Genomic DNA, 24,782 nt, shown 5'->3' on the forward strand with positions numbered 1-24,782 from the left:
AAGATCAAGATGATGTTGCTTTTGGCTACATTAAAAAAAAGCACTTTCTGATTACATCTCTGGGTTGGTCACAGTTTATTTGGCTAGGAGAGTTTGAGTTAATATCACTTGATTTGAATTTTACAACCGATCCCAATATAAGATGAGTGCCCTGTGTTACAATCTAGGGAAGCACTACAGCATATAGGGGAAATCTATAAAATTGTTTTGACATCAACATTGAGGGATATATATGTCCTTGACTTTTCATGTAAATTTATGATACCAATATTAAAATAAGAAAATGCTCATTCTGTAATTAAGTGGACATTTTCCAATGAATTCTATTATCCTAACAACTTTAAAGAGTAATAGGAATTCTCTGGGAGTATATATAAAAAAATTAAAGGAAAATATTTTGCTGTTAAGGGGTTTAGAAATAAACACAAAAACATTCATTATAAAATTTTTATTCCATTGTATTGTCATTTAAAATACAAGAATATAAGCAAATATCATCCAGTGTCAGAAAATCTGCAGCATTTAGTGACAAATCAATAGCTTCATGGAAATTTTCAATTCATTTAAAAAAATACCCGAGCCATTTAAGTAATAATTAAAATGAGCTTTGTCTCTACGTATAATAAACTTCCACTTGGCTTATACAATTCCATTTTCTCCAGCGGGAAGCTGTGTAGGATCCAGTCCTACCTTCTTCATTGATACGGCAACATCAAACAAGTAGTCATAACACTCACACCTGTTAAAAAATAAATAAATAAAAGCAAAAAGAACTAAAAGTGTTCAGTGAAAAGAGAGTTCTCCAATCCTAACAATCACATTTTTCCTCTGCATCAAGTTAACCCTGTTCCTAGCAGATTTTTTTTTTCTTTCCTCAATTCTAGGCAAAGTTTCTCTTAGTTTGTCTCCAACATTATTAAAACACGGAATCATACTGAATCATGCCACCATACTATATACTTCTCAGGAAATAAAAGGGAGTTTAAAATATACTACTTATATAAATTTAAATTTTTTATTATGCGCCATTTTTTGAAATAAATATAGCAAATCTTTATGCGACTTGGGTTAGCTTTATTCTAGCCCTCAATTCAGGGAACAAGATCTGTATCTCCTTCTTTGTATCAAAGAGTATAGTGCCTTGCCAAATAAAAGCTCATCTGAAAAATATTTCTTAACCAAAGAATATATAATACAAATAAAATATTGAGAAATAATTAATGATAAACTATTTAAATTTAAACCAATTTGACCAGTAACACACAAAAAAATCATACTCCGTTTTCAATCATAAAACATATTTCATTCTCTTTTAGAGTGTGGTGACTTGCCCCAGACGTTCTTTGGTTTCGGTTTACACTTACATGCTTTTAGCCTTCTCCCACGTCTCTCCCCAGACGTAGACTCCGTGCCGTCTGACTAGTACTGCACAGGAGTCTGGGTAATCATTCATTGCTCGGGCCATTCGCTCTTTGAGGTCTTTCTCCTCAGGTGTATTCTCAATAATGGGTACTACTAACATATCATCGTATCTGTTAAGACAAAACAAGCCATTTGCTTTACTTTTTAAAACAAATAAAGGTATTCATATATAAAATTTATAATTTTTTCAAATAACAAGTTAGACCTTCTCTTTATATCTGAAAAGCCACTCCAAATTAGGAACAAGACGTTGCATGTTATTCTGTGTATCTTGTATAAACAACTGTATCAAGAGACGCCTTGGGAATTTGGCAGGCACTTTTCCAATCCTAAGTATAAGTGGCAGAAATTTGTACAGGATACCGAAACCTAACAAAGAAACTATCAAGATCATACAAGTATTTCCCTGAAGGATAGAGAATCACAGTAGTTTTAACAGGAGATGAGAAATGATAAATTTCAGAATTAGAAGCATAGGAAGGATTAACAATTGAACTACTTATTAAAGCAGGAATTTCCCAACGATACAAAATCATTCTATTCTATCTCTGCAGGACCCAAAAGTGTCTTGGATAGACAAATAAATAAATGCAGGTGTGGTTTATGGCCCTGGGATAGCAAAAACCTTTTGGAGCTAACTATTAAAGGTATGACAATATTTTCAGAACGTTCTCAAATCTGTGACATTAGAACTTGTTTACCTTATTTTTAGTAAGTACATGTGATGAAATCAGAATATGCATTTTTCATTTTTGTTTCTGCAGTAATATTTAAGCAAATAGCTTGTTACTGGTAAAACTATGTCTATTTGTGAGGTCATTTACAACCAATCAAAACTCAGACATGTTTTCCTTTTAACATGAATTTCTCTTGCCTTGTTAATGTTACATCTGCTTTTTCACTACCTCTGTGATGGCTAAACTTAACCAAAATAAGTTCTATCCATATATTACCAGAAGTTACTACTTTAGGGAGGGTACAGACTGAGTAGCTGTCATGTGATAAAGAACCTGGCCAGGGCTTCCCTGGTGGCACAGTGGTTGAGAATCTGCCTGCCAATGCAGGGGATGCGGGTTCGAGCCCTGGTCTGGGAGGATCCCACATGCCGCGGAGCGGCTGGGCCCATGAGCCACAATTGCTGAGCCTGTGTGTCTGGAGCCTGTGCTCCGCAACAAGAGAGGCGGTGATGGTGAGAGGCCCGCGCACCGCGATGAGGAGTGGCCCCCGCTTGCCGCAGCTGGAGAAAGCCCTCGTGCAGAAACAAAGACCCAACACAGCCATGAATAGCTAAATAAATAAAAAAAAAAAAAGAACCTGGCCAACCATTATCAGGAACAGTACGAGGTTGCCCATTATTTCACTTAAGTAAAATAGAGGTAATTATAAAATATCCTTAAATGTGGAAGGAATAAATTGCTAGTCCCAAATCTTTCCTAGTACTGGCCAGGAGAACCACAAACTTATATTTTCCTCTACCATATACCGAACAGTCAGACATATCTCCAGGTGCAAAATAATTCACAGCAAAATAAGGCCTCAGGAACGGAGCCAGGGTAGTCCTTTGACCATCAAACAGTATTCTTTTCACTCTAGCATAGGCATGTTGCATCCAAAAGGTACAACAATTATATTTAACATGGTAACCTCCCCCCGATAAGAATTAGGCATTTGAAAGTTATTATAATTTTTTTTAAGATGGACTTAAAAATTTTAAAAGTAGAATAGAAAATGTAAAAACTCCATCCTTTCTTAGTCATCCACTTTTTATTGCCCCTTCTTTTGACTGGACACTTAGGATTCTCCCCAAATACCGATGAAGTATCACCGCCCCTGAGCTGTGATAATGACCCTGTTACTGATTTCCCAGCCAGGTTCAAACAGAATTGCAAAAGCGTGTCAAAAAAGTTTGTACTCTTTAAATTCTGAGACATTCAAAATAATATATAAAGTGTATACGTTGTGATGCATAACAAATGACATCTTTTCATTCGTGTCATTCGTTTTTCCACAAAATTCCAAAGGCTCTCTATTGTGCTCTGCTCCTCTACCCACCGTTTCACACGTTCTTCTGACCTATTTTTATTTCTTCACCAAAGCAATCAAATGCCGATGAAATTGATAGCACACATAATGCCTCTCCTTCAAGACCCAGATATGGAAAAGGCAATATGCGGCTATGCTTTTTTTAGTATGTACACTTTCATAATTTAAATATTTAACTTTTGTAAATAGGTGTTTCCCAGTGCTGAGGAATGCTTTAGGCACACAATAAATATTAACTAAAATCAAGTCCAATTAACTTCTCAGCACACTAGTTTAAACACATACAGTCTATTATGTGCAGTAACAGTAAGATACTGCTATAAGAACACTTTAGAAAAACTGGCACCCTTTTCCTCTAAACAAGGCAAAGTGGATTCAGCCCCTTTAGGAAATTGGGAAGGGTGAAGGCTCAGGAAAAAGAATGCCTGTACATTCAAACAAAATGCCGAGCCTGTCCCTGAGCCCTGGGAACGTGTTTCTTCATGTCACTGTATTCTAGATTGACGAATAATTGCTACATTATTGTGGGCTGGTGGATTTCGCTGATTTTATCCAGAAGGCCTCTGTTCTATACTATCTACGCCAGTTTCCACACTGAAAAATTATAAACGTATAGAGATCTACTTAATTAAAATAATAATAAAACTTTTTTAAAAATGAAAATATTCCAGAAATACTACATGAAATCAAAATGAAGCATAAGATTCAGTCAGAGCTGAAACTTCCCGAAGACAACGTGAAGGTGAGGACAGCTTGCTCTCGGGGTTCTTCAATAAAGGAACACACTCTTTCCATCTCTGTAGATACCTCAGCCAGAATTTTTGCATTTTACTCTGACAAACATTTAATTATTCATGTTGGCAATAATTTACCAAGGCTGGGTTGGGGATGGGGAAAAGGAGGGGAGGCATCTGATTTGTGTCACTGAGAATAGATCTGGAAGTATAATATTAAGGGGGGTACTATCTAACACAGATCTACCACATCTCATTAAATACATAAAAAGATCAGTATCCTGTTTATTACAAGAAGGAGAAATACCATTCAAATTATTTAAGCAAAAAATAGAGGAAAATACCTGTAATACCCTCCTGAGGTACATTTCTTTATTCCTTTGATCATCTCTTGATGTGTAATTTTAAACTCCCTTCCTGGGAAGAGAAGGGTGGCCATGACAGCAGCTTTAGAGTGGGTATGAATCACAGCACCTGCTCCTGGAGGGGGAAGAATACAGTTACATGCTCAGTGAAAACTAAATTGCACCTTTTAAAGAAAAAAATATATACACATATACACACAAACACACACACTTATTTGTATATGGCTTTGGACTTGTTTTTCTTGGCATGGAATAATAAGTTGGCAGCGGGTAGGAGGGGAGAAAGGAAGATAGGAAAGAGAACTACTGATAGAGAAGTCAGACAGCAAAAAGAAAAAAAATTAAACTTTATCCAGCATCAGGACAACGCATGATACTTTATACATGCTCAAGAAATATCCTTTAGATGGTCTGAAGTACAACTATAATGACTGTGGAGATCATAATCATAATACTACTACCACTCAATTAGGGATTCCTATGTGCCAGGCACTGGGCAAATCCCCTTTATAGATGTTATCTCTTCACATCATCACAGCAACCATCTCCCCCATTTAATGGTCAAGGATATGAGGCTCAGAGATGTTAAATAATTTGTCCATGGTTATTTAACTACGTTGTCCAACTACAGACAGTAGTTGAAGAACTTGGATTTGAACCCAGTTTAGTCTGACCCTTAATCACCAAGATATGCTTCATAGTGTAGGCCATATCTTAGTAACATAAGGGGATGGTAGGGATTTTAAGATATAGATGCAAGGGATTTACCTAAAAAAGAATTTGTATGCTATAAAACTCAGTAATGGCTATTTTTGCAATGGGAAGTTTATTTAGCTTTTTGCTAGGAAAGATTCTCCATGCTGTTAGAATCTGTTGCTGAAGTTTCATCCTTTCAGTAGTAGCTGATAATGTCTGGGAACAGCACATGGCATGATTACTAACTCTATATTGATTTTATTCAGGGGCTATACTAAAGCATGGTCCTAATGACTTCATTGTTAAGGCTGAGCCAGTACTTCAGTTATACTTTCCTATTTTTACATTGTCCTCTAGGTTCAACCTTTCCATGTTGGTTTTCTACCACGATTTCTGGGAATTAAAGTAAGAGTCCTATTTTTATCATAAAGTAAATTTTTCAAAAAAGAGGATCACTCCCACTGAAGTGAAGAAAAGGGCATGATTTTCCCTCATTTGTATTTTGATTAACTTCTACTACAAGTTCCCAGAGATATAACTCTGAACTAAGAGTAGGAATTGGACTGTAAATATAATATTTAGTTGGTTAATTTGACAATCTAGTGGAATCATATTGATCTAGGTTGGAATTCTGGCCCCAATACTCACTGGCTGTTTATTTTGGGAAAATCTTCCCAGAGCCTCTGTCCTCTCATATATAAAATGAAGTAATAATGGACCTCCCACAGAGGCTGATGTGAGGACTGAATGAGTTAACATATTTAAAGTCCTTGCACATAACAGGTATTCAAGAACTGTGAACTACAACAGTAATTGCCATTATTTACAGGCGCCTACTCTGCAAATATTCTTTACGTTGAATACATTTTCTGCCTACCTCTCATTGTGTAAGCATTCATGAAAAGAGGAGTACACTGGCTTTTTTTAAGATTCTTATATGGCGGAGGTCCACTTATGTCCTGTTCATTGATGTCACAAACAAACATGTCTTCAGGCTATTTAGAGGGGGAAAAAGAAAAAAAGAAGGCTTATACAATATCAATTAGAAATGTCCCCTTTCTTGTGTGTGTGTGTGTATATATATATATATATATATATACATACATACACAATTCCATTTATATATAGTATATATAAACAGTGCTAATATATATACATATTTAACTCACATTTTAAATATTTATATAATTATAGTTTCTCTCTCAAAATTTTTTAGCCATTTTGAGAAATAAAAAAATGTTTTCTACTAATAAAAATCATCTCAAGAAAGTTAAAAAAATCGACCTTTAGAATTTGAAGAAAAAAGTGATATGGAAAATTTAATATGCACGTAATGATGTTGATGTCATTTCATCAACTTAGTTTCTCAGCTTTGCCATGTAATTTCACAATATTTCAGAGAGACTATATAATCATCATTTTAGAATGGGTGTTATAATTTTTTTTTATATTTCATAATATAAGAGGAAAAATACAGAGTAAAATTTTCTTATCCCTTGAGAAACTTAACTGGTACTCAGAAATGTTAATCTCGATGACATACTCTATTTTTAAAGTTTTAAGGAATTATGTAGATCCACAGGTTTTTCCTAGTAATACATGCATATCTCTGACTTGTAACTTTCATTTGCCAGGGTTTATTACAAACTACAATATAAATGTTTTATTAATGAAGCACTATGCCTTAGACAGAATTAAGTATTATGTGCTTGTTTTAACTCTATTCTGGGTATTATTCTAGCATTAATACAGAATGGGTCTTCTCAAAATGTTGAAACAAAGTTTTATAACTTTAAATTGAAAAAGCTTTGCCATTATTAAATATGAATCAGTTTGGTCCATTTGAGACCACCAATCTGATTACCCTATTAGCCTGATAAAGATGGTGTTATAATGCTGCAAAGTTAAAATCATTTTTTATTATGACTTAAGACTGCACTATTCACTTTTGCCCTCTAGAGGCTGAATGAGAATTCAAAACACCTGGTTGCAAGCAGGATACTTACCACCTTAAAAAAATTTAATAGTTACTTAACAAATGTTTGTTGATTAGTTATTTAAATTATCACAATATAACCTCCTTTCAAAACTAAGATTTCTTTTAATATTAATTCCATTTCACATAACAATAATCAAGTAGAGAAGAACAGACATTTGGTTTTAAGAAGGATCCCTTTACCATACCTGAATCCGTTCCTTTTGCACTCCTGAAGGAGCAATGTAGATTTCATTGCTGGTAACACAAAATACAGAAATTGGTATTTATTTAACTCTAATGTTCTGCTTTTGCAAAAAGAAAAGCGTACCCTTGCAGTCCAATCATTAATGATCTTTATAAATCAAGTCATACAAATAGCTGCTTTATTTAATTAATGGTGTAGGCTGTATCGAAAGAATACCAAATTAATTTCTTTATAATGCTGATGACACAGTAAAATGTTGATAGTTGCTTTTGTTACATTTTCATATATATTTCTTTATTTCTTTTTTATGGTGCAAAATCAATGGTAACCAGGCTTTTATCTGGTTAGGGGAAATAAAAATCTGAAAACATAAGTCTTTAGCATCTTTAAGCATGAATAAGCAGAGTTTATCTTACTATACATGGAACACAGTTATTCTAAAGTCCAATCAGGGGAAATATGCTCACTTGGAGTAGATCTCTGTCTTGCAAGAAATCAGGGTTAATTTTATTGTTTGAAATGTTCTTATTATAAAACATGACGCTCAGAGACCTCTGCTGGATGGTTTGTTAAATTACAGCATTAACACTGGGCTACTTTTTGGGTGGAACAGTATATGCTTCCTAATTGAAAAACACTTCTATCTTGTGAAAATATTTGGTGACAAAGCCAGAACAATTGCAGAAAGTTAGAAATATAAAAGGCATGGCTGCATCTGGAGATCTCTCTGTTACACAGCACATTGTGCTAAGGGAGATGCTACAGCAGTACCACTTACCACAAGGTGCTTTCAAATTTGATTTGGAAATTAATCTAAAATCTTCTCTAAATTCTCTCCACCCTCAACAAAGGTCCTTTGGCTCATGTATCAGTTTCAGTTGCTGACAGAGGGTGTTAAAGAACTGCCACATAATGCAAACGAAGGAAATACCAGCACTTGCACGCTCCAGCTTCTGCCACTGAGGCATGGACGTAGGGACACTGAATAAATATTAACTGTTTCCCAGTGAAAATGAGGATGACTACCTATATTGAATTGAGCTGTCAAAGTTGGGGTTACTAATAAACCTATAGACTTGGAACTGACAAAAATTTAAGAAAGTTCCTTTAAGGATCTACTGGTAAATTAAGGTCTAGAAAATAAATGGCTGATAATGGGAGTGAAATCCAAAGCAGAGTAAGCTTTGTTCAAGCATTCATTTTAACAAAGTAGCTATTGCTTTAGAACTTTGTTGCATAAGAAAACCATAAAGTGGCACTCCTCTGGAACCAGTGGGAATGCGTAGGGATCATTACTGTTAAAACGGCCCCTTATAAATACCAGGGATCCAAATCTTTTGTCCTCATGTAACATGAAAGAGACTCTAGAATCATGTGTGGTACCTAGTCCAGTCACCTCCAATGGTAAGTGGACTTGTAGGTCTTCTTGTGTGCGGAGATATTTATGCAGTCCTGCGAACAGACTCAAATAAAGTTCGAAACAGTCTGCTGGTAAATAAACTCCACCTACAAAATGGGAAAATCCAGGGTTTTTATTCAGTTTGTTCAAATAATTTGGTATGCTAAATGTCTTTTCTTTTTTTTTGGCCATGCCGCATGGCTTGTGGGATCTTAGTTCCCCAACCAGGGATTGAACCTGTGCCCTCAGCAGTGAAATCGTGGAGTCCTAACCGTTGGACCACTAGGGAATTCCCTGGTATGCTAAACCTATTTTTATTACTGCCTTTATAAAATGGAAATCAGTTTAGACTTTGATCAACTTTGAGTAATTAAAAGATTAGCTAACTAGGTTTTAGAAAAAAATATACCTACAAAGAAGGAGATATGTGGATAAAAATATTAATACAAAGATGACAGAGCTTTTATTTTAGGAGGGAAACATGCCAAAGACTAAAAGTGAAGTATTTATTTGGTACTGTAAGCCACAAACAAAAGCATTTTGAGTTTCAAGGTATTAAGTTTTAGAATTTATTTTCTCCATACTCCCTGCTCTTTCACAATGTGGTGAGCAGGGGAACAAAACACAAGAGTTTATAATACATGTTCTATTTTTATTTACTTAAAAAAAATCCTTTAAACTTTACTATGATTCAATTATCTTGTCTACAATATAGGTTTATTAATTTTAATTCTAATAGCATACAACAGGATTACTGTCTCTGACACATAAAAATATAATGCTGTGAAAGACAGGAAACCAGCCTAAGCACAATGGCTGCTCAGTATCCTGGAATTGCCTTGATTACTGTTATGTTCTTGGTCCTCCATTTCTTCCTTCTGATTTAACTCTTATATGTGTCTTAAGCTATCTTTTATTATATACATTTTTGGCACCATACACCAGTAGCATAAGCTGAACTGATAGTAGCCAAACCTTGGAATCAGTAAATAATTTCATATTCCCCAAAGGGCTTATTGCTAGAATTATTCTGGAAACACAATCTATTGGGTTTGTACTTCATTCTAAATTTATTCGCTCTAAGCATCAGCTAAAGAAAACCAAACTTTCACTAACATGAGAATAATATTGCTGATAAAATTATTGATATGGGTCTATGAAGTCATTTAAATATTAGGGAGAATATTCAACATGTTACTACAAATTACCCATTTTACTCTGTAAGGCAGAAATTTAGTAAGATTCCAAATACAGTGCCATAAAACTGTGGCTGTTTTCACCTGTGACCTCCAGGAGGCTCCTCACCAATTAAGAAGCTGAGGAAAAAGCATTTTACAAACACAATGCAACTTCCCTATAAATTGACTGTAGTGCCATAAAGCCAATTAATTTTAAGAGGTGCCAGTGAGTGTTTTAGGGTGACCACACATAATTTTAGTGCATGGTTCTACAAAGAATTTTAGTTTTACAAAGAACATAGTCTTTTATGTCTTTATGATCAAAAAAATTCCCTCTTGAGATCTGCAATGGTCCCTTACCTGCATTCTATTTTTAACTTAGCTGTTTTTTTTAAGAGCCAGTTGGAAAAAGTTATTTTAACTCAGTTTGGTAGAAAGCTCTCTTTTGTACATATACAAACTATTTCTGCAAATGCAAAAAAAAAAAAGCAGTTAACTAAAGGCAATGTTTAGAATATAATTTATTATTAAGTAATACATGTGAGAAACCAAATTACTAGGGCTCAACTCCTAAATGAATAAATGAAACAACAACAAGTGTTATTATAGGACTTTGCTGTGAACAGATCAACTTGAAAGTTTTGGCAAAATAACTTGAAAACCTGCAAAATGCCGATTGACACATTAGCACTGGGTTGATGGTAAGAGAGGACGCACGTGACGGATGTCCCATGTATTGATACCATGTGGAACAGGACGTTTCCAGACTGAGAGCCTCCCTACACATGAACTGTGACATTTGTTGACTAAGGGCTCTCCTGTCATTTCCCACAGTTTAATTAATATTTCATGAATTCCTTGGTAATTTGAAGCAGATGAAATTTCAATGGCATCATCTTGTGGTATGCTATAAAATCCCCTTTGTTCAAAATGTTCTGATTATATTTTACATTCCATTCTTTTCTAAACAATTCAACATTACATAAATATTGTAGTAATCCAATTTTGTTAAAGAAAGTGAATTAGGATAAAGAAATAAATCAAGTTACTCAGTTTTAACATTCAGCCTCCAGATAATATTATTCCTAAAATATTTCAGGAGCAAATACATTAATCCTGTTCCAGAAACACTTAAGAGAGTGAGATTCCACAACCTCTATTTTCATTGTTAGTAGGTTACTTATTTCTTCACCCTCTTAAAGGAAAGACAGTGATTAAGTCTAAAGAACAATTAACTACTATTCATTCCTTCTGTTTCAAGGCCAGTACCTCTCGTTTTGTCCTGTGAACAACATGGACCTGCAGGTGTTATGTCCATTAATAATGATACATGCATTTAGAAAGGCATATTGCCTTTTTTTGGACTCAAAAAAATGTAATTTTTAGAATTTTGGGTGGTTAGTAATCTGTATTTAAGTGACTTTAAAATATGTATCTGAACCTTTGAAACAAATCCTGTCTATCCAGAGTGGACCCTTGGTAGTTCTAGACATATGAACATACCCAGCAACATGTTATTTAACTTTGGTACTCCATGGACTGGGGACCAAATTATTCTGATTAGAAATTATGGTTCTTAAATCCTTAGATATTTATTATATCTGCAACATCTGCACACTTATTCCATTCAGTTATGCAAATACCTATTTCTTTATTTAGAAACTAAATACCTTCAGTATCATAAAACTGATCATCGGTTGTTCTTTGTACGTAATACATGTTAGGCTCTCTGTGGTCTACTTATATGGAGAATTCTCAGAGATGAAATCAGCCAGAAACTTACCCATGCTTCAAGCTAATTCCTCCTCCAGTCCCAGTGACCCAGCCCAAATGGTAAAACTGTTTGCAGAGCTCTGGGATCAGGTATTTTGGATGTTCCTTGTCCTTAAAAAGAAGATAATGATTTCTAAAATAGACATTATTTTATCAAATGACTATTCTAGATGATATCTCTGTTAAGAAACCAATTTAAGGAAGTTTAAGAAAATCTACCATAGAGAGGGTACAGTGAGGGAGAAAATTATTACAAAATATATTTTGTTTTTAATGTTTGGAATGTGGATCTACGATATTATTTTGCAACCAGGAATTATTCAGGGCCATACAGTCTAATATTATGCAACAGGTTGCAAGAACAAGGTGGAGAAATGCCCAGATTATATTACAAAGTATCTACTGAAATGGCTGAAATAAAATAGGATCTAGTGCTGAAAGGAACATGCTTCAGTCTGTCCAGAAAATTTCTTTACACATAACATCTTATTCAATTAAGGCATGATATACATGATATACTATGATAGTTATTTATTATCGGTGTTGGTTCAATTTTATTTTTATTCTAAAAATGTCCTCTGTTTCATAGCAATTGTATTGTTTTCTCTTATTACAAAAGCAATATATACTTATTATGGAATTATAAAGTCAAGAAAATAATATAAAAAGCACTCAGAAACAATCATAATTAATACTTTCTAGGCCCAATCCTATGAAGATATATGTTGGGATAAACACTGAGCCTTATTTATTTATTTATACTGAGGTATAATTGACATAGAACATTATATTAGTTTCAGGTGTACGATATAATGATTCCATATCTGTATAAATGGTGAAATGATCAGTACGATAAATCTAGTTGAAATAAGAGCCTTACTTTTATATGTCTAATGATTACTTCTTAGAAAACAAAACAAGGCGTTTCCCCCTCTTTTTTAAAGCTAAAATTAATGAAAACAAAAACTATAATAAAGAAATACAATGAATTCCATTTTGGCAGTATAATATACAACCCTTACCTTGAAAACAAGTAAAACTGCTGAATAAGTCATTCAAAAAATATTTCAAAATATACTGCTGAGCTGGCAAGAAAATAAGGTTTCACAGACATAAAAGAAACGAGAGTGAGTCTACCTGGGAGGGAAGTGAGATCCAAAGCCCTAATTTCCCTGAAGGTATTTGCAAATCTCTGATGACCTCTTCAATTTTGATAGCTATGCATGTCTCTAGAGACACAAGATAAAACCTAGGGTGTGCTCAAAATAGGGCATCTAATAGAAAATCCCTACATACACATGGGACCCCAAGGGGCTATACCCTCCAGGTGAAAGTGAACAAGAAGTAGTCACACTGTGCAGAGAAGCACAGCTAGCAAACCTGCATATATAAATCTTGGCACTGGGTAAAGGGGAAAAAACATCTTTGAGTCCAAAGAGGGATTATTATTGAATAGACTAAACTTTCAGCTATTTAATTGGATTTCTGAAATTATGATATTTTCCCAAATTCAGTTAATATTTTACATACACATTTTATTTTAGATAAGTACTACAAATGATCATTTGATGGAGTAGACTTAAAAATATAAAATTAAAAACATGGGAATGTTGACATTTTTTAAAAGTTCTGATTGAACACAGGCTTAGGAGTTAATGGACACAAAGGCAAATCCATATTACACCATTTATTGCTTACGTGACCTTGGGCCTCAGTTTACTCATCCATTAAATAAGAACATTATGAGGATTAAAATGAGATATAATGGATACAAAGCATGAAGCACAACGTGTGACACAGTCAACATTCGTTTCCTTCCCATTTTAACGAGTTAAAAATCCCTGAATTAAAATGAAAAATAAAGTTATATTGGTCTTTCTTATATCTTTCCTTATGAAATCTAGCCAAAATTACCCATGCCCTGTATAATTTGCTATTTCCTTTTTTAGGGATATAAGTGATATTTTAATTACATATTAAATTATAGCCAATGAGAAGACTCCTGCAGTTTTACAATCCTTAACCATTAACTTGCAGGGCACGTTGCAAACATTATAGAAAACAGTCTGTTATTAAGGGCATCCCCTTTCCCTTTTGTCTTTCCAGTACTGAGGTATTAAAACAATTAGCCTGCTTCATGCTACAGGAATAACAATGGTAAGGCAGCTGCTGTTAATAAAGTTTCATTCAATTGTTCAAACCCACAAAATTACAATTTCAAGAAAAATAATCACTTAGCAGCAGGAACCAACAGAGATATATTTAGTAAAAATGCAGTCATTTAAGTTATCCAGAATGATAAGAAAAATAAAAATTAAAATATGTATTTTAATAAGAATTCACAAGAAAGAAAAGGTTTAGTTAGTATTTAGCTCTCCCCTGAATGTCAATATTACTTGTCTGTTATTGTTAGGTCTGTTAGAATAAGAATTTTGAAAGACATATCTAAAGATGGATTACAATCAACTTCTTACAGCAGAGGTTCCATACAGTGAGGAAGAAACATTTAACAGTATTTTGTATATACTTTCAAAACACTAAAGCCTAAACAGTTTTTGAATCAATACTTCATTTCCCCAATTTTTCAATCTAGTTATTTTAAGGAAATCAGCCTCGAATGTCACTGAGATAGGCTCACAGCCAACAATGGTTCTCATCCCCTCCCCCACCTTTTCTTTCAAGTTAAGCATAATAGAGGCATTATTTCTCAGATAGAGGTTTTCACAAGGGACTCTTACAAACATAAAATGAACACGTGTCAAATGTATTTAGCCCATCAACTAAATGAGGGAACCAAAAAGATGATACTCCTGTGTCCAAAGAGAATTCAAAACACACACACATAAAAATAATCAGGAATCCTGGATTTACAAATAAATGATATAGAAAAATTGGACAATATCCGCTGCAGCGATAAGTTGAATCTCTGTAACACGACTTGCATTTCTATGAAAAATAATCGTCTGCATTACTGTCAGCATTCTACAATTCACAGACCTGTAAAATAGCGTAAAGATAGCCCCAAGACACCTAGTAGTCTTTTTTGATCATTTCAGTCTTGCAGAATTTTTCCTCGCACTGGCCTAAGAATGGACTGGATACAGGCACAGTCAAGGTGTCAGCATTTTCTGTCTCTGGTCTTTGTTTCCTTCTGCACTTCTGATTCATTCTCCTCTCTGCATACTGGTTTTCTTTGCAACTTCACCTCCACTCAAAGCCCTATTTCTCCCTCCTACCTTCACTACACTTAAAAACTCTTCTTACCAGTTAAGCACTGACTAGAAATCAGAAGACAAGGAGGTTGGCTTTAGCTTTGACCCCCACTATGGCGAGTCTGTGACCCTTTCTGGATATCAGTGTCCTTATTTTAATAATCTGGATCAGTGATTCCTAGACTTCTGAATTTCAAGACCGGTAGTTTTTGTTGCTGTTGTTTTTTAAATTTTAGGGACTGACATAAGGTTACCAGTTAATGACATTGGTTATATTTAACCATCCATTATCACATTTTTCAAAAAAGAAAGTGCATTTTTAACATAAAAAGAGTAGGAAGGATAATGCTGGAATGAAACATAGTCCTTTAAATGAATGCAATTAATTTTGTGAAATTCACCTTACCATCGTCCTTATTTTTCTTATTCTTCAAGAATTGAGTAAAAGCTCTCAAGGACACATGTTTGGGGAGGATTGAAGTTATCTTTTCCTATTTGGTCTCCTTGCCTACAATTTCTCCTTCTTCTTCTCTTTCTTCTCCAGCTTACCCTTCACTCTATTATTAGTACTAAAATAATAACACTACTTTGATCGCTGAACTCCCTTCCTCAAATCATTTAATGTTCAAATATCACCCCCTGGGTCTCTTATTTAAGTCCATCTGCTTTCTTGCTCCAATTTAACTTTTCACATATTTTCTTTCACTTTTTTACATACATCTCTCAGTTCTAGTCAACCTGGTTGTGGTAATCAACCTCCAGGATGGCTCTTAATGATCCCTGCTTCCTGGTATTCACATCCTCGTGTAGAGTTCCATCCCACATTGTACCGGGCTGGTCTGTGTGAAGACAGACTAAGACGTGACAGTATGTCACTTCTGATGGCAGGTTACTAAAGCCTACAGCTTCTGTCTTGGTTGCTCTCTCTTGGATCACCTGCTCTGGGGGAATCCAGCTGCCATGTTGTAAGGGTACTCAGCCTATGCAGAAGGCCACAGAGCAAAGAACTGAGGCATCCAGCCAATAAAATGTGAGGAACAGAGGCCTGCCAATAACTTTGTGAGCTTGGAAGCAGATCCCAGCTGCAGTCAAGCTTTGAGATGCCTGCAGCTCCAGCTGACAGCTTGACTGCCAACTCATGAGAAACCTTGAGCCAGAACCCTGAGCTAAACTCTCCTGGATTCCTAATCATCAGAAACTGTGTGAGACAATGATTGTGCATTAAGCCTAAGTTTTGGGATACTAGCTGTGCAGTAATAGATGACTAAGACACATTTTCTTGCCAGCCAAGAATACATCTTTTTCTCTTTGCACTGTTATTGCTCATGCTGGATCTCCAATTATCCCACCTCTAGCTGTCAAACTCTTGCTTGTCAGCCTTTACACCAGGCTTCCTACCCACTTCCCCTATGATTCCTTCTCTCATCTTCTCCGCAGGAAGTGATCCTTCCTTAAACTCTGTGCCATGGCATTTGCACTCTGTACCTTTTTTTGGTATCTGTTATATAGCCCTCTCATTCATTCATTCAACAGACCTTTACTGAAGGCCCTGAAGAAATAAATACGAGTAAGAGAAAATCCTTACCCTTGAGGGCTCAAACTCTAGTAAAGAAGTTAACAGCTGTGAAATGACAAAGCACTATATAAAACAAGATGGTCCAGGGCATTATGGGAACAGAAGCTACTGGTGGGAGGGAGCAGGAGTTGGGAAAAGCTTCACAGAGGAAGGGATGCTGAGCTAAGTTTTAATGAAGGATGGCAGAGTATACAGGTAGGTGAAGAGGAGAAAGGGCATTTCAGTCAGAGAGAACTCTGAGTAGTTGGAACCGGAAATAGGTTCTTTGGGATGCAGCGGGGAGGGAAAAAGACTGTAAGGGTCTTTCATGCCATGCCCAGGAGTTTGGACTTTATGCTATAGATGGTTGATAACTGCTGAGTAGTTTTTTGCTGTTTTTTTTTTTTTAAATGAAAGCTTCTTTCTTTCTTTCTTTCTTTATGGCTGTGTTGGGTCTTCGTTTCTGTGCGAGCGCTTTCTCTAGTTGCAGCGAGCGGGGGCCACTCTTCATCGCGGTGTGCGGGCCTCTCACTGTCGCGGCCTCTCTTGTTGCGGAGCACAAGCTCCAGACACGCAGGCTCAGTAGTTGTGGCTCACGGGCCTAGTTGCTCCGCTGCATGTGGGATCTTCCCAGACCAGGGCTCGAACCCGTGTAGCCTGCATTGGCAGGCAGATTCTCAACCACTGTGCCACCAGGGAAGCCCTGCTGAGTAGTTTTAAGTAGAAAATGATAGGATCATACTGTTTTTTGTTTGTTTGTTTGTTTGTTTTTTTTGTTTTTGAAACACATCTACAGTGGCAATAAAGAGAAGAGGCTGAAGGGTGACAACCAAGGAAGCAAAAGACCAGACCAGAAGAAGGCTGTGGAAATAATTTCAAAATGAAATTGTAAGGTGGTGATGGTGGAGATGGATTTGGAAGATAATTAAGAAGTTAAAAAGAAAGGATGGGCTTTGGGTGAGAAGACTGAAAAAAAGGAAGGCTTAGGGCTTCCCTGGTGGCGCAGTGGTTGAGAATCTGCCGGCCAATGCAGGGGACACGGGTTCGGGCCCTGGTCTGGGAAGAGCCCACATGCCGCGGAGCGGCTGGGCCCGTGAGCCGCAACTGCTGAGCCTGCGCGTCTGGAGCCTGTGCTCCGCAGCGGGAGAGGCCGCGATAGTGAGAGGCCCGCGCACCGCGATGAAGAGTGGCCCCCGCTTGCCACAACTAGAGAAAGCCCTCGCACAGAAACGAAGACCCAACACAGCCATAAATAAATAATAAATTTATTAAAAAAATAAAAAAAAAGTAAGGCTTAGAGGAATTCTAAGTTTCAGTTGGCTGAGTAGCTAAGTGGGTAGTGATACCAGTCATAAGTATTCCTTGAGTGTCTATGTACCAAGCACTTCCTGGGAATTCAGCCATGTGCAAGACCAAGTCTCTGCACTAAAGGAATTTATACTCTAGAGGGTAGTTTAAAAAAAAACGATGTCGACTGAAAAAAAATGCACAATGTGACAGTTAAGTTTAATTGGGGGCAAAATGAGGACCATAACCCGGGAGGGAGCCTCTCAGCTCTGAGGAGCTGCTCCAAAGCGGTGGGGGGCGGGGGGGGGGAGGGAGAGGTCAGTAGAGATGTAATTTTAGTGAAGGGGGTTACATGGAATCAAGCACACATTTTGGCAGATGGCTGCTGTTAATCACAAGAAGTCTGCCGCCGGTCACCAGGAGATGTCTCAATTAATCCTTTTAGTGCTTTTCTAGATATAAGATGCAAGAAATTGGGCTCACAATATGTTCTCTTAAAAATAACTATCTGAAGGCCTGTTCTTCCTAGAGTATCTCATTCCTATCTCCTCTCTGAACTCCTTTCAGGGTATGTTGAAGGTCAACCACTCCAGTAGACAGTGACCTAAACCTTGTAGAGGCAGACAGTGTGAGACAATTTTTAGTTGGCAGTGAAAAGAGGAAAAAATAAATAAACTGTAATAAGTGGGAAAAAGGAAACAAACAAGGGACTTCGCTAATCTGTGTTAAGTCACTTATTCGCACAAGATAGTGGTTGACAAGTACTTCCCAATATAATCTGTCATCTTACTACTTTTTAATTGGGACGTTCAGCCCCGAGAGAGAATAACAGGAGGAATAAGGACTTTCCCTGCCTCTTAAGCAAGGCTTCTCACAATGTAATTGTTTATTCGTCTAGCTCTCCTCCAGACCCCAGGCCATTGTCTTAATCACCACCCTGACCACGTGCGTGTTCCATAAAATTCTTGGTGCGCAGAAGTGAATGAAAAGTTATGTGCAGCCGGAGGGTGGATTTTCCTTTGACTTCTGCTTAAGGAAAAATCCTTTTTACGATCATCCCATAATCAATCTAAACCGAGACAGGCAAAGAGCAGCTGTGCAGATGAAAAGTGCCGGCTACAGTCCGCAGATCTGGCTCGGCGGACGTTTCCGAGTATCTACTAGGCGGCAAACGTCGGGCTGGTCGCCAGGGCGCAGAAAAGAAGCTCGAGAGCACAGTCTTAGCTTCATTTCCACTCCAGAGCTTCACGTTTCCCAGCTTGGTCTGTCTTCATGTTAAGTGGTTTTGAAACACACACGAAAGACGCCCGACGCTCTCCTCCGTTATTTTTTCCTTTTCAACGTTTGGTGCCCAACCCCCGCCATCAAAGAATCCCAGCGCTGAAAGGAGGCCCGCCTCGGGGCCCGGGGCCTCAGGTCTGCACGAGGAACGGGAGTGGCGGCGCGCGGGGGTCGCGTCCGGACCGGCCTGAAGCCCCACCCGACCTACGCCCAGCTTCCGCCGCCGCGCCGGGCCGCGCCGGCGCCTCGCCTCCTGGGAATAGAGGGCATCGGTGGCCCCGCCCCTACCTGCGCGCGACACTGCAGTGAGCGACAGTCTCCCTCCGGAGCGTGACAGCTAGACATGGCCCGGACGAGGGGTACCCGCGCCCTCCAACCTTCTCACGGCTTTACTTCTGGCGCTCCGCCTGGGTTAACGCGGCAAGGGCAGAACTGCAATCAGGCGGCCCTGAGGGCAGCCCGGGGGCGGGGCGGACAAGGCGAAAGGCGGGTCTGGGAGGGCCTCGCTGCCTGGAGACCCAACCGCGGAGCCGCCTGACCAGGAGGCGGGGCCAAGCGGTTGGAGGCGGGGCTAGAAGAGCTTGAGTCCAAGGCTCAGAGGGGCGGCTGGCGTCCAGGGGGCGTGTCCAACAGGATGGGAGGCGGGGCCTGAGAGGGCCTTGATGACTGGGCGATCAGGCTGTGCAGAGGGCAGCCCGGGAGAAGGCCGGGAAGATGGCGGCCTCCTGGAGGCTACGCTGTGATCCGCGGCTGCTGCGTTGCCTTCTGGGCTTCTCCCGAAGCCCAGGGCTGGTTAAGGGGGCTGCTGGGCGGTCTGTCGGCCGTGGAGCTAGTTGGAGATGGTTTCACAGCACGAAGTGGCTGCGGGGTGAGTGGCTGGGGCTCGCTCAGCTTCTGTGTATCGGAGCAATGGGCCTGGGGCTGGAGCTTTTTGATTGAAGGCCTGCATCTGGGTGTGAGTTGCCAGGGGCTCACTGTTCCCTTGGCTTTTTCTCGGGGAGGAGTCTGCTGACTTGGCCTACTGCATGCCGCAAAGGGCTTTTGGGGAAACTAGGAGAACTTGATTCCGTCCCTGGCCGCCTGGTTGATATGGCTTCTCCGTGACCTTGCCTTGGAATTTGGGTTGTGAGGCATCTCTCAGGCCTCTTCCCAGTGACATTTCATGTTTCTTTAGAGTTGTTAGGTTGACCAAGTTTGTTGAGATTCAAACGTCACCGTTAGCCGTTTTTATTCATTCTCCTGACCCGTCTCTATTGGGAGACCTTCGAGGCCACTTGGGTTGCTCCACGCGACGACTATGGTAAAGGACCCAATTTGTAAATGTCCAGCCATTAGACATAGGTCGGGAAGAATGTTTAACCAAAACATGAGCCTGAAAGAGTGAAAATTTAGGAGGGGAATCTTACCAAGAAGGTGTCAACTTAAAGACATACAACATAAGAGTTGTGAGTTTAAGTTTTATTCAGCGGCTTACTGACGATTATAGCCCGGGAGACAGCCACTCAGCTCCGAGGAACTGCTCTGCAGAGGTAGGGGGGAAGCCAGATTGTATACGAATTTTTTTTGTCTAGGAAATACACACAGTCAAGCATATATCTTGGTAAAAGATTACTGCTAATTACAAAGAACAGATATCTCATGTTAATGGTTTTAGTATATTTCTACAAATAGGAAGATGTAAGAATCCAGGGTCATTGAAATTCTTCCTGAGATATGCTTCGAACTATCTAAGGGCCTGTTTATCCAAAGCAGAGTGCTTCATCCTGAATTCCTCTCAGGTCGCACTGTGGCTGGGCAACTTCAGTGGGTTATGACTTAACCCTTGTAGAACTGGATAGTCATTGAAATTCTTCTTTGTTCACAAAATTTATTATAGAAAGTTGTCATTAAAGAGTGATATTGACACAATTAACATAATTCTTCCAGTGTTTAATACTATGTAATATAGTGTGCCCGGCATTATTTTTCTTCACATGGGTGGCGGGCAGGTACTGAGTGTATTATTACCTGCGCATCATTCAGTCACTCCACAGGATGAATTGTAATATAAAAAATTAGGTGCAGTACGCATTGCCTACATATTCTGAGCTACTTGAGGCTCAGAAAAAAATATTACACGAAGTTAATGGTAAGATGAGTGCACTGAGATTTTAAGATCCGGTGATGAGACTTTTTTTTTTTTTAAGAAGTGAGATATTCTGGTAATATCTACATTGTGAAATGGTATTTCAGCAACAGTCATGATATTATTTTAAATAAGATACTAAAATTGCAGACTGTGTATAAAAGATGGTAAGACCATTTAAGAGTTAAAGTCTATGTCACTGATCTCTCTGTAAGTTTCTAAGATGATATACTCTTAAATACACTTTATTGTCTTTAGCATCATTTGCCTTTATGAAAAAATGTGTAAATCCCCAAACTATTATGCATGTGTTCATTCTTTTGCTACACTCTTGAGTGGTGATTTCTTTTTGCCCTTGTTCCAAGATTTCAGAATAAACTGGGATTCATGTAGAATTTAAATTTTATAGTTTAATACCAAGAAGACCGATATTGCAAGCTGAAACCTCTTCTGAAGTGTTTGGTTTATTTCACCCAGAGGAAATAGTTCTGCAGCCATTCTGACATACCTTACAATTCCAGCAGGCTCTTTATAAATGTATCATTCAGTACTAAGTGTATGAAGGAATCAACAGATTCTGTAAACAAAATGGAGTGTATGGTGACTCTTTTTAGTTTTTGTACTTGGTAAGCAGTACATTTACTATAGCTGGTGATCTACTGGATACTTTTCTTCAATCAAGGTCTTTCTTGTGTTAATGAAACATTTCTAGGGAAGAATTAAGGTTGGTAAATTTAAATACAGGAGAGTTTATTTGGGAAACTACTAGCACTGATTTTTAGAGAGGCATAAACCTATTTGAAAACTGATAAAAGCTATACCACTTCTTCAGAAAAATGCATACATGCAAAATTTTGTATGTGATTCCAGGGAATTTGTAGATCTCCCTGTAATTTATCTATATATGCCACCTAGTCTCCAGGCTATTACCATGAACATTTTGGTCATTTCCTACAGAAAAGAATTGTGCTACTTTGCAAGGGTATTTGCCATATCTGAGAGCAAGAAAGGTGCGTTTTAATATAGGGGTTCGAACTATAAACAAATGACTCTTGGATACATTTACACAAGTGACTACAACAAAGGCAGTAATTTGGAAATTTTGATTCAGATCTGGGTTTGGGTTAAGTTTGTGCATTTAGGCTCATCCGATCATTCACCTTTACCTAAACATCTGTACTTCTCTTTCCTTTCTTTGCTCATGTTGTTCCTTCAAATGGAGTGACCTTCCTTGTGGTTTGAAATTTTTCTTGTTACTTCAGTGCCACCCTCTTAAATCTTTACAGGTTCCTGGCAGGGAATTGATGACACTCTAAAAATGGGTAATATGAGGAGAGTTTTATAAGTGACTATTTTTGTGACTTTAGGGTGTAGAGATGGTGCTGTACTAATGGGCTGTTTTGAGTAAGATGCTGTGACCACCCCTTGGCTTGAAGAGGCATGGGAAGGGAGCACTTCCTGGAACTGGGAAGGAGGGAGCCTGTGGGAGGACCTCTGATGGAGCTGTGCCCTTCAGTTAAAGGATCCAGCCAGGCCAGGCAACCCTACAAGGAGGGGGCTGGGGAAAAAAATATCCTGACCTCACTCTCCTCTCTCCTTTCAGTCTCTTGCTTATTCTGCCCATTGGCAGAACCCAGCTGGAGGCCAAAGCAAGGAGGCCTGTTGATGTAGCCCATATAGTAGTATGGGGGAGGGTTGATGAGTAGATCTGGAAGGGCAGGTGGGAAATACCTCCCAAACCCACCTGACTCACCCATCAGTCATTACACTTTATATTGATACCTCAGCTTTAGCACTGATGCGATCAAGTACTGGCTTGTGTGTATATGTATGGTAGGTCTCATGCTAAGAGAGGGGAAGAGAGCAAGTGTAGTTTCTACACTTGGAAGAATCAAATGTAGTTTCTTTGGATTGTTTCCCTAGGCCAGTGCTTTGCACAAGAGTAAGCATAGGCTCTTTATAACTGACCTGATTTTTAATGGGATTTTTCTGTCTACATTTGAATAGCTGAATAGGAATCAAGTCTGTGTAGGCTTTTGGGGCACTTTTTATAGAAAGAAAAATGTTCTTTTTGGAACTATGGCATGTAATTTGGATTTTTGAGTTTTTTTACTTGTACTCCTAACCCGAGTCATCCTTGACTCCTGATTTTCATATGCCACATCCAAACTATCAGAAATTCTTGTTGACTCTACCTTTTAAATGTAATCTGACCACTCCTCACCACTTCTGCTACCAACTAGACTGGTCCAAGCTACCACCACCTCTAATCTAGATTATTGCAGGAGTGTCCCAATAGATGTCTCTACCGCCACCCTTGGCCCAGTACAGGCCATTCTCCGTGCAGCTTTCAGAGTGCTGCTTTTAAATTATAAATCAGATCATGTTACTCCTCTGCTGAAAACCCTCCAAGAGCTTCTCATTAAACTCAGAATGAAATCTGAAGTCCTTAACTGTGGTTTACAAAGCACAGTATGATATGAATCCTCCACCTCTCTGAGTTCAGCTCTGACCATGCCTCTCCTCACACTCACTCCACTCCAGCACACAGGCTCCCTTGGTGAGTTCTGAACATACCAAGCATGCTCTCTGCTCATTCCTTTTTTTTTTTTAAACTTTAAAAAAAATTATTTATTTTAATTTATTTTTTATGTGGGTAAACATACAATTTATTTTTTCTATGTTCTTATTTTTTAATATTTTTAATTTATTTATTTTTGGCTGCATGGGGTCTTTGTTGCTGCGCGTGGGCTTTCTCTAGTTGCGGTGAGCAGGGGCTACTCTTCGTTGCGGTGTGCGGGCTTCTCGTTGCGGTGGCTTCTCTTTGTTGTGGAGCACGGGCTCTAGGTGCGTGGACTTCAGTAGTTGTAGCACGCGGGCTCAGTAGTTGTGGCTCGTGGGCTCTAGAGCACGGGCTCAGTAGTTGTGGCGCACGGGCTTAGCTGCTCTGCGGCATGTGGCATCTTCCCAGACCAGAGCTCAAACCCGTGTCCCCTGCACTGGCGGGCGGATTCTCAACCACTGCGCCACCAGGGAAGCCCTCTGCTCATTCTTGTGCTTGCTGTTTCCTCCGTTTCGAAGGCTCTTCCATCAGAGATTTGCATGGCTTCCTCCATTCAGCTCTACTCACTTTGTCAGAGGACGCCTTCTCTGATCAACCAATAAAATAGTTCCTCTCCTGCAACTGGGTCCCCTTACTTTCTTTTCTTAGAAGGATCTGGTCCTTACATGCCATTTCAGTCTCTCAGGACAAGTGTTCTAAGTCAGTAAAGGAGAACAGGTAACACATTCATGGGTATCTTCACTTTGTATTTAAAATCCCATTATTTTAGCTTTTCTGCAGGGTTTATAGTTGTGACCGTCTCAAAGCATGTGCAGTTTTTCCTCTTTTCTTTTTTGTAAATTATAACCTTGTGAACATAGCCATGTCTGTGGAACTGCAAACAAGTTCAGTTTTTTTATTGTGGTTATTTCTTTTTTTTTTTTTTTTGTGGTTATTTCTTTACTTGCTCGAAATTTTTTTCATGTC

At 38.5% G+C, this 24,782-nt stretch overlaps 2 protein-coding genes across 4 annotated transcripts in view; one reads left to right on the forward strand and one right to left on the reverse strand.

Annotated features, from left to right (window-relative positions):
• Nucleotides 1–433: 433 nt before the first annotated feature.
• Nucleotides 434–19,675, reverse strand: LOC118900256 (APAF1 interacting protein). Its single transcript, XM_036862646.1, has 7 exons — nucleotides 19,417–19,675; nucleotides 11,804–11,904; nucleotides 7,445–7,493; nucleotides 6,138–6,255; nucleotides 4,544–4,679; nucleotides 1,365–1,532; nucleotides 434–739 (listed from the first exon to the last, which is right to left on the reverse strand). The coding sequence occupies exons 1-7, from the start codon at nucleotides 19,471–19,473 to the stop codon at nucleotides 640–642; spliced, it is 729 nt and encodes a 242-aa protein (XP_036718541.1). The 5' UTR covers nucleotides 19,474–19,675; the 3' UTR covers nucleotides 434–639.
• Nucleotides 19,676–19,803: 128 nt separating this feature from the next.
• The window catches only part of PDHX (pyruvate dehydrogenase complex component X), a 197,194-nt gene continuing 192,215 nt past the window's right edge, over nucleotides 19,804–24,782 (forward strand). For 2 of the 3 annotated variants that reach the window (XM_036859961.1, XM_036859963.1), the window contains exon 1: nucleotides 19,805–19,996. In XM_036859961.1, the coding sequence (XP_036715856.1) occupies nucleotides 19,843–19,996 (154 nt within the window). In that variant the 5' untranslated portion in view covers nucleotides 19,805–19,842. Of the gene's footprint in view, nucleotides 19,997–24,782 lie in introns of all 3 variants that reach the window. The other variant, XM_036859962.1, reaches the window with a different exon arrangement.

The sequence above is a fragment of the Balaenoptera musculus genome, chromosome 8 (genome assembly GCF_009873245.2).
Source record: "Balaenoptera musculus isolate JJ_BM4_2016_0621 chromosome 8, mBalMus1.pri.v3, whole genome shotgun sequence".
NCBI classification, from domain to species: Eukaryota; Metazoa; Chordata; class Mammalia; order Artiodactyla; family Balaenopteridae; genus Balaenoptera; species Balaenoptera musculus.